The sequence below is a fragment of the Papio anubis genome, chromosome 13 (genome assembly GCF_008728515.1).
Source record: "Papio anubis isolate 15944 chromosome 13, Panubis1.0, whole genome shotgun sequence".
Lineage (NCBI taxonomy): Eukaryota > Metazoa > Chordata > Mammalia > Primates > Cercopithecidae > Papio > Papio anubis.
This window is the reverse complement of record NC_044988.1, coordinates 75,005,790-75,019,168: the sequence shown is the minus strand read 5'-3', so window position 1 is coordinate 75,019,168 and position 13,379 is coordinate 75,005,790. Positions and strand designations below refer to the sequence as shown.

The 13,379-nt window shown below is 41.0% G+C and overlaps 1 protein-coding gene across 3 annotated transcripts in view; it reads right to left on the bottom strand.

Annotated features, from left to right (window-relative positions):
* The window catches only part of TMEM38B (transmembrane protein 38B), a 78,453-nt gene that overhangs the window by 18,871 nt on the left and 46,203 nt on the right, over positions 1–13,379 (bottom strand). For 2 of the 3 annotated variants that reach the window (XM_003911405.4, XM_021927300.2), the window contains one exon: positions 6,282–6,399. In XM_003911405.4, coding sequence (XP_003911454.1) covers positions 6,282–6,399 — 118 coding nt within the window. Of the gene's footprint in view, positions 1–4,955; positions 5,155–6,281; positions 6,400–13,379 lie in introns of all 3 variants that reach the window. The other variant, XR_001895692.3, reaches the window with a different exon arrangement.

Here is a 13,379-nt window from a genome sequence, read left to right as displayed (position 1 = left end):
CCAGAGCTGAGGTCAGGTCCTAAATATCTCTGTTAATTTTCTGTCTCAATGATCTGTCTAATATTGTCAGTAGGGTGTTAAAGTCTCCCACTATTATTGTGTGGAAGTCTAGGTCTCTTTGTAGATCTCTAAGAACTTGCTTTATGAATCTGGGTGCTCCTGTATTGGGTTTACATATATTTAGAATAGTTAGCTCCTCTTGTTGAATTAAACCCTTTACCATTATGTAATGCACTTGTCATTTTTTATCTTCATTGGTTTTAAAGTGTGTTTTGTCTGAAACTAGGATTGCAACCCTGCCTTTTTTCTCTGTTTTCCATTTGCTTGGTAAATTCTCCTCCATCCCTTTATTTTGAGCCTATGTGTGTCTTTGCGCAGAACATGGGTCTCTTGAAGACAGAATACCGATGGGTCTTGGCTGTTTATCCAGCCTGCCATTCTGTGTCTTTAAATTGGGGCATCTAGCCCATTTATATTTAAGGTTAGTATTGTTGTTATATGAATTTGATCCTATCATCATGATGCTAGCTGGTTATTTGCAGACTTGTTTATGTGGTTGCTTCATAGTGTCACTGGTCTGTGCTTCAGTGTGTTTTTGTAGTGGCTGGTAATGGTTTTGCCTTTCCATATTTAGTGCTTCCTTCAGGACCTCTTGCAAGGCAGGCCTGGTGGTGATAAATTCTCTCAGCATTTGCTTGTCTGAAAAAGATCTTATTTCTCCTTCAATTATGAAGCTTATTTTGGCTGGACATGAAATTCTGGTTTGGAAATTCTTTCCTTTAAGAATATTGAATATTGGCCCCCAGTCTCTTCTGGCTTGTAGGGTTTCCACTGAAAGGTCTGCTGTTAGTCTGCTGGGCTTCCCTTTGATGCTGACCTGGTCTGTCTCTCTGGCTGCCCTTAACATGTTTTCTTTCATTTCAACCTTGGAGAATCTGATGATTATGCATCTTGGGGTTGATCTTCTCGTGGAGTATCTTACTGGGGTTCCCTGTATTTCCTGAACTTGAATGTTCGCCTGTCTTGTTAGGTGGGGAAAGTTCTCCTGGATGATATCCTGAAGTATGTTTTCCAGCTTGGTTCCATTCTCCTCGTGTCTTTCAAGTACTCCAATCACAGGTTAAGTCTCTTTACATAATCCCCTATTTCTCAGAGGTTTTGTTCATTCTTTTTCATTATTTTTTCTCAATTTTTGTCTACCTGTCTCATTTCAGAAAGATAGTCTTCAAGCTCTGAGCTGCTTTCCTCTGCTTCAGGTATTCTGCTGTTGATACTTGTGATTGCATTGTGAAGTTCTCATGTTGTGTTTTTCAGTTCCATCAGGTCAATTATGTTCCTCTCTAAACTGACTATTCTGGCTATCATCTCCTTTATTATCATGATTCTTAGCTTCTTTGCATTGGGTTAGAACATGCTCCTTTAGCTCAGTGAAGTTCATTATTACTCACCTTCTGAAGCCTACTTTTGTCAAGTCAGGCATCTCAGCCTCAGCCTAGTTCCATGCCCTTGCTGCAGAGATGTTGCCATCATTTGGGGGAGAAAAGACACTCTGGCTTTTTGAGTTTTCACCATTTTTGCGTTCCTTCTCATCTTTGTGGGTTTATCTACCTTTGATCTTTGAGGTTGCTGACTTTCGAATGGGGTTTTTATGGGGTCTTTTTTGTTTATGTTGTTGTTGTTTTCTGTTTGTTTTTAACAGTCAGGCCAGTCTATCATAGGGCTGCTGTGGTTTGCTGAGGGTCCACTCCAGACCCTAGATACCTTGGTTTTTCCCAAACCTGGAGGTATCATCAGTGAAGGCTATGAAACAGCAAAGATGGCAGTCAGCTCCTTCCCTGGAAGCTCTGCCCCAGGCGGGTACTGACCTGCTGCCGGACCGAATGCACCTGTAGGAGGTGGCTGGAGATCCCTATTGGGAGGTCTCGCCCAGTCAGGAGGAACAGAATCAGGGACCTGCTTTACAAAGCAGTCTGGCTGCTTTTTGGTAGAGGAGGTGTGCTGTACTGGAGGGGACCTTCCTTGTCCAAACCATTTGGGCACTCCAAAGCCGGCAGCCTAGAATGGATGAGTCAACTGAGTCACAGAGATGGTGACTGGCCCTCCCTCCGGGAGTTCCATCCCAGGGAGAGATGGAGAACCCTGGCTGGAATGGATGAAGTCCCTGCAGGGAGGTCCTGTCCAGTGAAGAGGAATGGATCAGGGTCCGGCTTAAAAAAGCAGTCTGGTAACGATCTAGCAAAGCAGCTGTGTTGCATTGTGGGGAAACCCTTTCTCATCTGTAACATTTGTATTCTCCAAAGCCAGCAGACTACAGTGGCTAAGTCTGCCAAACCACAGAGACGGTGGCCACTCCTCCCCCTAAGAGCTACGTCCCAATAGAACCCTTTTGAAGTGGCTGAAGGCCCCACAGGAAGGTCCCGCCCAGTGAGGAGGAATGAATCAGGGTCCTGTTTAAAGAAGCAGTCTGGCCATGATCTACCAAGGGAGCTGTGCTGCGTTGTGGAGGACCCTTCCTCATCTGGACTGTTCATATTCTCCAAAGCCGGCAGGCTGGAACGGCTAAGTCTACCAAACCGCATAGATGCCAGCCGCCCCTCCCCCCAGGAACTCAGACCTGTCTCAGGCAGATTCCAGCACGTTGCCGATGGCAGGCTGGAACCCAAGCCAGTGGGTCTTAGATTGTGAGGTGCCATGGAAGTGGGGCCTGCAGCACGATGCTGCTTGGTTCCCTGGATTCAGCCCCCTTCCTAGGAATATGTACGGATGGATTTCCTCACTTGCTGGGGACCCCAGGGCCACAGTATGTAAACTCCTGTGTCTCTGTGTGCGCCTGAGTGGCTGCTCTGCCAAAACTCCACACAGCTCTGTGCATCAGACCCAAGACCCTGGTGGCATGGGTTCACGAGGGGATCTCCTGATCCAGGGGTTGCAAAGGTCCATGAGAGAAGCGTGGATCCCTGGGCAAGGTTGCATAATCACTCACTGCTTCCCTTGGCTGGCAGTGGGGGTTCCTTTGGCTCCATGCTGTTCCCAGCTGTAGCAAGTGGTTGGAGATCCCTATCGGGAGGTCTCACCCAGTCAGGAGGAACAGAATGAGGGACCCGCTTAAAAAAGCAGTCTGGCTGCTTTTTGGTAGAGGAGGTGTGCTGCACTGGAGGGGACCTTCCTTGTCCAAACCATTTGGGCATTCCAAAGCCCAAGGTCCCTTACCCTACATGAGCTGTTTGCCTAGACAGTCCCACTGCAAGGTGGGTATTTCAGTTGAAGGTGCTGAATTCACTTGCCCCTTTTCACTCCTTTCCATGAGTGCCATGGACCACAGCTGCTTCTAATCAGCCATCTTGGATCCTACCACAGTCACACGTCTTGATTTCAAAACTAACTACAATGCTACAACAATTAAGACATAGTAGTACTAGCATAAGGACGGGCACACATATGGATGGAATAACATTGAGAATCCAGAAATAAACCCTCAAATTTACAGTCAACTGATTTTTGACAAGATTGTAAAGGCAATTCACAAAGGAAAAGAATTGTTTTTACAATAAATAGTGCTGGAACAACTAGATATCCACATGAAAAAACTTGGACTGTTCATCATACCATACACAAAACTTAATTCAAAACAGATCATAAAAACCAAATACAAGAGCTAAAACTATAAAACTCTTGAAGAAGATATAGAGGTAAATCTTCATGATCTTAGATTTGGCAATGGTTTCCTAGTTATGACATACAAAGAACACATAATAAAAGAGAAAATAGGTAAATTGGACTCATAAAAAAAGTGTTGTTGGGTTTTTTTTGTTTGTATTTTTTTTTCTGTTCAGAGAACAGTCTTTCTCTGTTGCCCAGGCTTAAGTGCAGTGGCACAATCTCGTCTCACTGCAACCTCTGTCTCCCTGGTTCAAGTGATTCTACTGCCTCAGCCTCCTGAGTAGCTGGGATTATAGGCACCCACAACTAATTTTTACATATTTATATTTTTAGTAGAGATGGGGTTTCACCATGTTGGCTAGTCTGGTCTCAAACTCCTGACCTCAGGTGATCTGCCCACCTCAGCCTCCCAAAGTGCTGGGATTACAGGCGTGAGCCACTGAGCCTGGCCTTCATCAAAATTTTACCAATTTGTGCTTCTAAGGGCACTATCAGTGAAGAAAAAACCTTACAGAATGGAAAAAAATATCTGCAAATCATTAAGTCTGATAGCGTTCTAGTATCCAAAATATGAAAAGAATTTTACAACTCAACATTAAAACAAAATATAAATTAAAAATGAGCAAATAATCTGACTAGATATTTTTTCCAAAGAAGATATACAAATACCTAACAAGCACAAAAAAGATACTCAGCATCATTAGTCATCAGGGAAATGTACATCAAAACCACAATGGGATGCCACTTCACACCCACTAGGGTGCCTGTAACAAAAAATACAATACTATGCACTAGTAATGGTGTGGTGAAATTGGAAATCTCATACATTGCTGATGGGAATATAAAAAGATAAAGCTACTTTGTAAAACAATCTGTCAGTTCCTCAAAAGGATAAACAGAATTAACATATGGCCTAAAAATTCCATTCATAGATGATATACTCAAGAGAAATGAATCACATGTCCACACAAAAATATTTACATGAGTGTTCACAGCTTATTATTCATTTTAGCCAAAAAGTGAGACAATCAAACTATCCATCAACTGATGAGTGGATAAATAAAATGGCCTATAGCTGGAAGTATTGGGGAAAATGTGAAATGACTTCTAAAGAATACAATGTTTCTTTTTTGGAGTGATAAACATGTTCTAATACTGATTTGTAGTGATAATTGCACAACTCCATGAATACACTAAAAAAACTATTCAATTATACACTTTAAGTGAACTGTATGATATATGATATGGTTTGGCTCAAACCATACATCACTCATATCTCCACACTCAAATCTCACCTTGAATTGTACAAGGGAGGGGCCAGATGAAGGTGACTCAATCATGAGGGTCTTTCCCGTGCTGTTCTTGGGATAGTGAGTAAGTCTCACGAAATCTGATGGTTTTATAAATGGGAGTTCCCCTGCATAAGCTCTCTTGCCTGCTGCCATGTCAGATGTACCTTGGCTCCTCCTCCGTCTTCCGCCATGATGGTGAGGCCTCCCCAGTCATGTGGAAATGTGAGTCCATTAAACTTCCTTTTCTTTATAAATTACCCAATATCAGGTATGTCTTTATTAGCAGCATGAGAACAGACTAACACAGTATGGAAAATATATCTCAATAAAGCCGTTAGAAAAAAATATATACAGCTCAAAATTTGAGGACTGGAAGAGACTACATGTGAAGAGATTTTGCCTCCAATATTTGTTACTTGATTACAGCCACAGACCATCTCCATTTCAGAGACTACTGAAACAAAAATGAATGATTCATACAGTGACTTCATTCTAAGACACATATTAGCTATCCTGTTTTCCTTTTAAAAATCCCAAAGATAAGTTTTTAGCCAAAAATATCTAGTCTAAAATAGAGGTGGCCATAAAATTTTCTAGACTTAAATAACAATTTTATTATAAAATCAACTGTCTATTTGTGAACAGGGAACAATACTTATTCATGGTATGAATAGTCAGAATTAGCCTCATGATACAGCTGCAAATAAAATTCATAAGATACGTCAGATACAGTGACAGAAAGACATGCATCCTCTCTAATCCTCTCAACAACTGTACAATGAAGACGAGAAAATTAGGATTCAGCGACATTAAGTGGCTTGCCTACTCAGGGATTAGCCAGCAAAGCTGGGATTTGAACCCAAGACTGTCTGTCTCTAACCTATCTTCAAGAAGGAATAAAGCTTCCACCCAGGCAATATTAATAGAAAAGAATGACCACAAATATGTCCTATATAAAATATTTGAAATTTTAGAGCTTAAAGGAAACTCAGAGAATATCTATCTCAAGTATCTCATTTTACAAATGAGACACTATCATCTCTGCAGTCTCTGATCAGCATTGGCTATTTCTACTACTCTCTCTTCTCCAATATACTACTAGGCTATCTGCAAGTGTTTCCTGATAGCCCTAGCATAATGCAAATAAGAAATCACAGAAAAGTTAAGTTTCAGAAAGTCATGGATGTACTGAGTAAACCTCCCCAAATTCTTCCTCTTAGATAATAACAATAAATAAATGTTTCTCTTACTTGCCCAGTATGCAGAATTGTATCAAAGGGGAATGTTTATACAGGATTTGTAATAATTATAGGTACTTTGAATTCTTACCTTTGTGGCCACAATAAAGATGGTATAAAGGAACATAAGATTATGCTTTGATATTGCCAGATGCTGGGTGTGCTGGAATGTGAAGATAACTGACCCCAGAAGGGTTACCTTGGAAGGGCTGAAAATAAAACACATTTTAAATCAGCAAGTAATAAATATGACATATCTCCATCTTTTTCAAAGAGTGCTCTGCAAAACATTAACTTAGTGGGTTATTAATAGATGTAATGCAAAGATGAGTTTTGTTAATACACTTTAAAAAGTGTTGAAAATGCTGAGTTATACAAAGTTAAATACCTTTCTTCACATCATAAACTACAGATTTTAGAATAACCATACATATTCTGACTCTCCAACAAAAAGAGTACATTTCTATATGCAATATTTCTGAAACATATTTGGCCATATAACAATTTTTTCATAAAGGATTTCAAAGTTCCACATTGTACAGCATGATTTGGAATTAGTCATTAAAAACCTTACAGTGCTAAAAAGCTCACAGAGTGGAGTCGAGGAAAAGAAAGGCCAGATTTTTAGCATTTGCCCATTTCCATGATGTAAATACTCCCATCATGGCCAATGTCAGGCTGCTGCATGGAAGAGGAGAGATGTACACAACTGGTTCTCATAAAACGATAAAAGCCATCTCCAGCCTATCATTTAGCTAACTCCAGCACAGCATATTAGTTTTAGCTAATATATTAATGCTTAGATTGTAAAGTCTAAAATAAGATGCTAATTTACCAAATAAGAAGCATTACTTTATGTTATATATTTGCCGCATATTTAAAGTATATTTCAGTAACGAATCATTGCCTAGCTCTCTATCTTACAAGTAAAAAAGATAAATGATAAACTCTAAGAATGCCACACTGCAAAACAGGACAAATCTAAAGGTTCCTATAAGTCATTTTATTACCTTATTTATTTAATTATTACAAGCAAAGGACTGAGTTCAAAACAGGGTGAAGTTTGGACAACAGACCAAACCTGAATTACTTTCCTGTGGCTACTGTAATAAATTACAACAAATTCAGTGGCTTGAAACAGAAAAATGTAAAATCAGTATCACTCAGTTAAAATCAAAGTGTCAGTAGGGCCATACTACCTCTAGAGACTCTAAGAAAGAATCCACTCTGTCTTTTTCAGGTTCTGGATCTTGCTTAACAATATGATTGAGTAACAGTCATGTTTTATTTTATTGTTTTCTTCTTTTTTTTTTTCTTTAGTCCCCATATCTGTTCCATCCAAACACTGTTGAAGAAAGAAACAGATCTGCGGGACCACCAAATGCACTGCCAACAGTCATGTTTTGGAACAGTAGTCTCTAAATCTTTTTGATTGTACATCCCTATTGGTTAAAAAAAAAAAAAAAAAGTTTTACAGCATTCCCAAATTATGGCTATCAATTAATTTGGAAATTATATATAACTGCATTATAAAATGTACACAAAATTAAAAATTTAAAAGGATAAGATAAAAACATGGAATTATATCTATTTTAAGGTTATTTTGTTTCTCTTTCTTTCTCACTGTTTGTTTTCTGCACCACGGTGGCTCATTAGGAGCATTGCCTTGGCATACACATCTACCATTTTGGATTGTATTATCTTAAGGGTTGAATCTAAGGAATAAGGATTTCATAGACAATGCATTGGGGCAAGGCATTGGAGAAGGTCTTAAATTTAGGAAAAAGTCCATTTTAAATTGGAGTATGAGATTTGTTTAAAAGATTAGAATGCATTTAGAAAATCCTTATGCTTACTATATTAGTTTCCTCTGAAACTAGCAAACAAGTTATCTGCTTCCAAAATGCAATGATGAAATAAGCACTGAATAACAGTTAAAGATATTGCCATTCCAAAAGGGAGAAAAGAGGAGGAAAAAGGTTCAACAGTCCCAAGCCATTTTGAAATCCAGAAGGGCAAATTCCATTAGGATTCAAGGCCTGGGAATAATCTTCTGTGGCTTGAACCTCTACGTTGGTGGTTCTGGCCTCTGCACCTGAATCCAGCCTATGGGCCTGGCCTCAGGCCTCTGGGCCTGTAGCTCCTACCATGAAGTCATTTTTCCTTTTCCTTCCTTTTTTAAGCATATGTTTGCAGGTGAGCAGTTTTATCAGCCTGATTCTGGTCTGCAGAATTATAAAAGTCTGACAGTCTTCTTTCATTTAATCCTGTTTTTCTCCTTTCAGTCCAAGCTGGCAGTGTTCCTTCTGATTTAATATTTCCAAATCTCCACTGGGTCTCCTGTGTATGCACACCAATCCATGTCACTAGGCAAAGAGAGTCTTCCACAGATCTTTCTTGGATAACCTCCTCTCTATCCCTGGCTTCTGCTATAATGATTGAATGGATCCATGAGTCAAACATCCAATCCCTTCAACACTAGGAAAAGTTGTTCAGTCACACCCTCACTTCTCTCCAGAGTGAATCTCAGTTTTATCAACTTTGCAGTCTCAATAGGCTGAAAATTTCCCAAATGATAGAGTCCTGGTTTTGAGGGGTTTTATTTGTTTGTTTGGTTAGTAGCATTCATTCCCTCAATTTAACTCTTTCCTCTTGCACTCTACTATAAGCATCAGGAAGAAACCAGGCTGTACCTGGAACACTTTGCTTAGAAATTTCCTCAGCAAAAATATCCACGTTTACTGATTACAAGTTATGGTTTCCACACAACTGTGGCAAACAATTGTGCAGCTAAGTTTCCACCACTATATAGCAAGGATAACCTTTCTCCAGTTCCCAATATCATGTTCCTCATTTCCTTCCAAGTCTTCACCAGCACTTTTAACAATATTCCTACCAATATTTTGCTTCTAACAATATATGTATTCTCTAAGACTATATATTTATAGACTTTCTCTAATATGCTCCTCACTTCCTTCAGATCCCTCACCAGAAGTGCCTTTAACATCCATAGTTGTACTGCACACTTCAAAATTCCTCTAGCCTCCACCAATTATCTAATCCCAGGTGTCTGTTACAGCAGCACACCACATCGTGTATCAAAATCTCTATTACTTTCCTGTGGCTACTGTAATAAATTACAATAAATTCAGTGGCTTAAAACAGAGAAATTTAAAATCAGTATCACTCAGTCAAAATCAAAGTGTCAGTAGTGCCACACTACCTCTGGAGACACTAGGAAAGAATCCATTCCTTGTCTTTTTCAGCTTCTGGGAGCTACCAGCATTCCTTGGCTTGTGGCTATATCATTCTAATCTCTGAGATGTGTGGTCAAATCTCCCTCTGTTTTCCTCTTATAAGGATATATGTGACTGCATTCAGTCCCACCAGAAATCCAGGACGATCTCTTCATCTCAAGATTTTTAATTTGCAAATATGGAAAGAGTGTGTTCCCATATTGGTAACATTTCAGGTTCCAGGGGTTGAAAACTATTAGAACTTTAGAAACCATTATTCAGTTTTACTGCATTTATTTACTGTAAAAATATGTTTATGCAGAAAAATACAGAAATATACTGACACATTAACAGAAATTGTCACTAAACAATGTATTAGAAGTTTCTTTTATGTTAATATTTTCCCAAATTTTCCACAATACGTATATGTTACTTCTTAAAACTTGGGGTAGAGAAGGAAAAGAAGGAAAACACTCTAAAAGAGTTACTGTGGGGCCAAGGGACAACTTGACTTTGTTTTTGGCAGGACTAGATTTTTTTATTAAATGAACTGGCAGCAATAAGCAATATGAAGGCAATTAAGAAACAATTCCACATACTAGCATTTAAAGAATACCTACGGGTCAGGTGTGGTGGCTTATGCTTGTAATTCCAGCACTTTGGGAGGCTGAAGAGGGTGGATCGCTTGATCCCAGGAGTTTGAGACCAGCCTGGCCAACATGGTGAAACCCTGTCTCTACTAAAAATACAAAAACTAGCTGGGCGTGGTGGTGTGCACCTGTAATCCCAGCTACTCGGGATGCTGAGGCAGGAGAATCACTAGAACCCAGGAGGCAGAGGGTGCAGTGAGCCAACATCACACCCCTGCACTCCAGCCCAGGTGACAGAGCAAGACTCTGTCTCAAAAAAAAAAAAAAAAAAAAAAAAAGTTTAATAAGATCTAATTAAATAGAAAGCTATCCGATGTTCACACATTGGAAGACTTAAAACTGGACAGGCACGGTGGCTCATGCCCATAATCCCAACATTTTGGGAGGTCACGGTAGGCAGATCACTTGATGTCAGGAGTTCAAGACCAGCCTGGCCAACATGGTGAAACCCTGTCTCTACTAAAAATACAAAAATTAGCCTGGTGTGGTGGCATGCACCTGTAATCCCAGTTACTTAGGAGGCTGAGGCAGGAGAATCACTTGAACCCAGGAGATAGAGGTTGCAGTGAGTTGAAATCATGCCACTGTACTCCAGCCTAGGGGACACAGTGAGACTCTGTCTAAAAAAAGAAAAAGGAACACTTAATATTGTTATAAGAGAGCAACAATTCCCAAAGCGATCTACGGGGTCAATGTTATCTCTATCAAAATTCCATCACTGTTTTTGTTTTTTGTTTGATTACTTTTTTTCTGTTTTGCAGAAATGGAAAAAATTACCTAGGATTTTTAAGGAAGCCTCATATTCACATGAAATTGCTAGGGACCCTGAATGGCCAAAACAATCTTGGGAAAAAAAAAAAAAAGAACCAAGTTAAAGGACACACACTGCCCAATTTGGAACTTAACTAAAAAGCTACAGTAATCAAAACGGTATGGTACTAGCACAATGATAAACATATAGACAATGGAATAGAACAGACAGTCTAGAAATAAACCCATACATCTATGTTCAACTGATTTTCTACTAGGGTGCCAAGTCTATTCAGTGGGAAAATAATTCAATAAGTGGTGCTGGGACAACTATATATCCACATACAAAAGAATGAAGGTGAACCCCTAATTCATATGATATATAAAAATTAACTCAGGCCAGGCACAGTGACTCACGCCTATAATCCCAGCACTTTGGGAGACCTAGGCAGGAGTATCGCTTGCATCCAGTAGTTTGAGACTAGCCTGGGTGACATAGTAAGACTCCATCTCTACAAAAAATAAAAGATAAAAATTACCTGGGTGTGGCAATATATGCCTGTAGTCCCAGCTACTCAGGAGGCTGAGATGGGGGCATTGCTTGAGGCTGGGAAGTTGAGGCTGCAGTGAGCTGTGACAGTGCCACTGCACTCAGCCTGGGTGACGGAGTGAGATCTTGTCTCAAAAAAAAAAAAAAAAGAAAAGAAATTAACTCAAATGGATCTGTGAGCTTCTTTTAAGATAACTCTTTAAAGAAAACACAGGGGAAAATCTTCATGACCTTAGATTTGGCAATGGATTCTTAGTGATGTCAAAAGCATAAGAAACAAGAAAATAGAGTGATGTTAGCAAGGTGGCCAACTACAAGTTCCTAGCCCTGCCCTCCACCCCAAAACAAACAAACAAAACAATAAATAACAACTACATTTTGATGAAAATAACTAAAGGAGAGTACCAGAATACAGCAAAGGAGCAGAAGCAACTCCATAGAGCACAAAAACACAGTATGGCCACATAGAGAAGGGAAGAAAAGTCCTTGTCTCCACCACTACTTCCCCTGAGAGGGTCAGCTTGAAACCAGGAGGGACTTCTCCCTTCCAAGAAAAGGTAAACAACAGAACCCCAACAACCATCATCACTACCATGAACACCCACAGTCTTCACCACTGTGGACTTCTGCAGCCCTCATAGGTACTGAACCCAGCTGAGGGAATTGCCCAGAGTCCATATGGCTGTGTTCACCCCAAAGAAGAATCCTACACCTCCCTCATCTTCTATAGCCCTACCTGCTACTGTGCTATACCATTTTGAAAGCAGAGCCTCTCTGGGAGTGCATCCTGCTCTGTACATAAATAGTTACTGTACCCTTCCATCCCTGAGGTTTTGTTGTCACTGTAAAAAGCCTGTCTAGTGACCTGCCATCCTCAAGCCTACCTGCTACAATGCCCTACCCTTGGGGTCAAGCTGCTATGGAGCCATTCCATCCCCTATATCCCAGTTGTTTCTGTGTCCTACTCCTCAGGGTCTAAGCTAATGCAGCACTTCACCTTCTGAGAAATAAGGGCTTTGGCCAAGCAGAGCAGTCACACCTCTGGCACCTGAGCCAAAGCAGCACCAGAGCTGACATGGCACCTCACCTCCCAGGCAACCTGTGCACTGGTCTAGCCAAGCAGTTGATCCCCCTTGGCAACTGAAACATGCAGGGCCCCGCATCCCAGGGAAATAAGAGCATTGGTTGAGTTGAACCACCCTGTCTTCCAGGTGGAACGGATGCAACACCCTATCCATAGAACCAGACTAGTCCCCAGAGTCTACACTGCTGAAGCATCCCACCTCCTCAGACAGTAGAGTCATCCTTGTGCTACTCCTTGCCCTCCAGGGCCCAAGACACAGCTGTGCTCCACCATTACCGGGTAACTATTGTTGCTGCACCTGGCCTCACAAAACTTAGGCCTCTGCTGTGTACTACCAGCCTAGGGTCCAGAGTCCCCACTGCAGAGTGCCTTATGCCCCAGGGCCTGAGTTTCTGGTGTGTACTCTTGACTCTGGGACTCTTGCTCCCTGGGGCTCAGGCCGTTGGAGCACCCCTTCTTCTCCAGAGCTATGCCAGTTCTGTGCCCTGCCCCCAGGATCAGAGTCACAGCTATGTCCCTGCCCCATGAGAACAAGCTGCTGTGGTAAACCTCAGCGTCACAGACCCTAATTTTGTGGCTAATCTGCATCTACTCAGACCTCATAGAGTAAATGTGCAGCCCAAGTCCCAGGTGCTACAGTAGTTTCAATGACCCTGAGCTCAGCACACTGTATCCACAGCTAATCCAAGCATGCACCCTGCAGCCCAGCACTGCTGTGACTGCCTGTGGGCCATGTCAGATCAGACACCAAAAAGGATCCCCTCAGTTAGGATCGCTCCCATTGTTGGGAAAACAAGAACTCGAGGACCCCAAAGTCCTTGCAACTGAGGATCCTAACAACTCATGCTGCCAGTACTGCTGCAACAAACTCTTAAAGCTTAAGCCACTTAGGCACCCAAAGTCATCAATGACACTGATT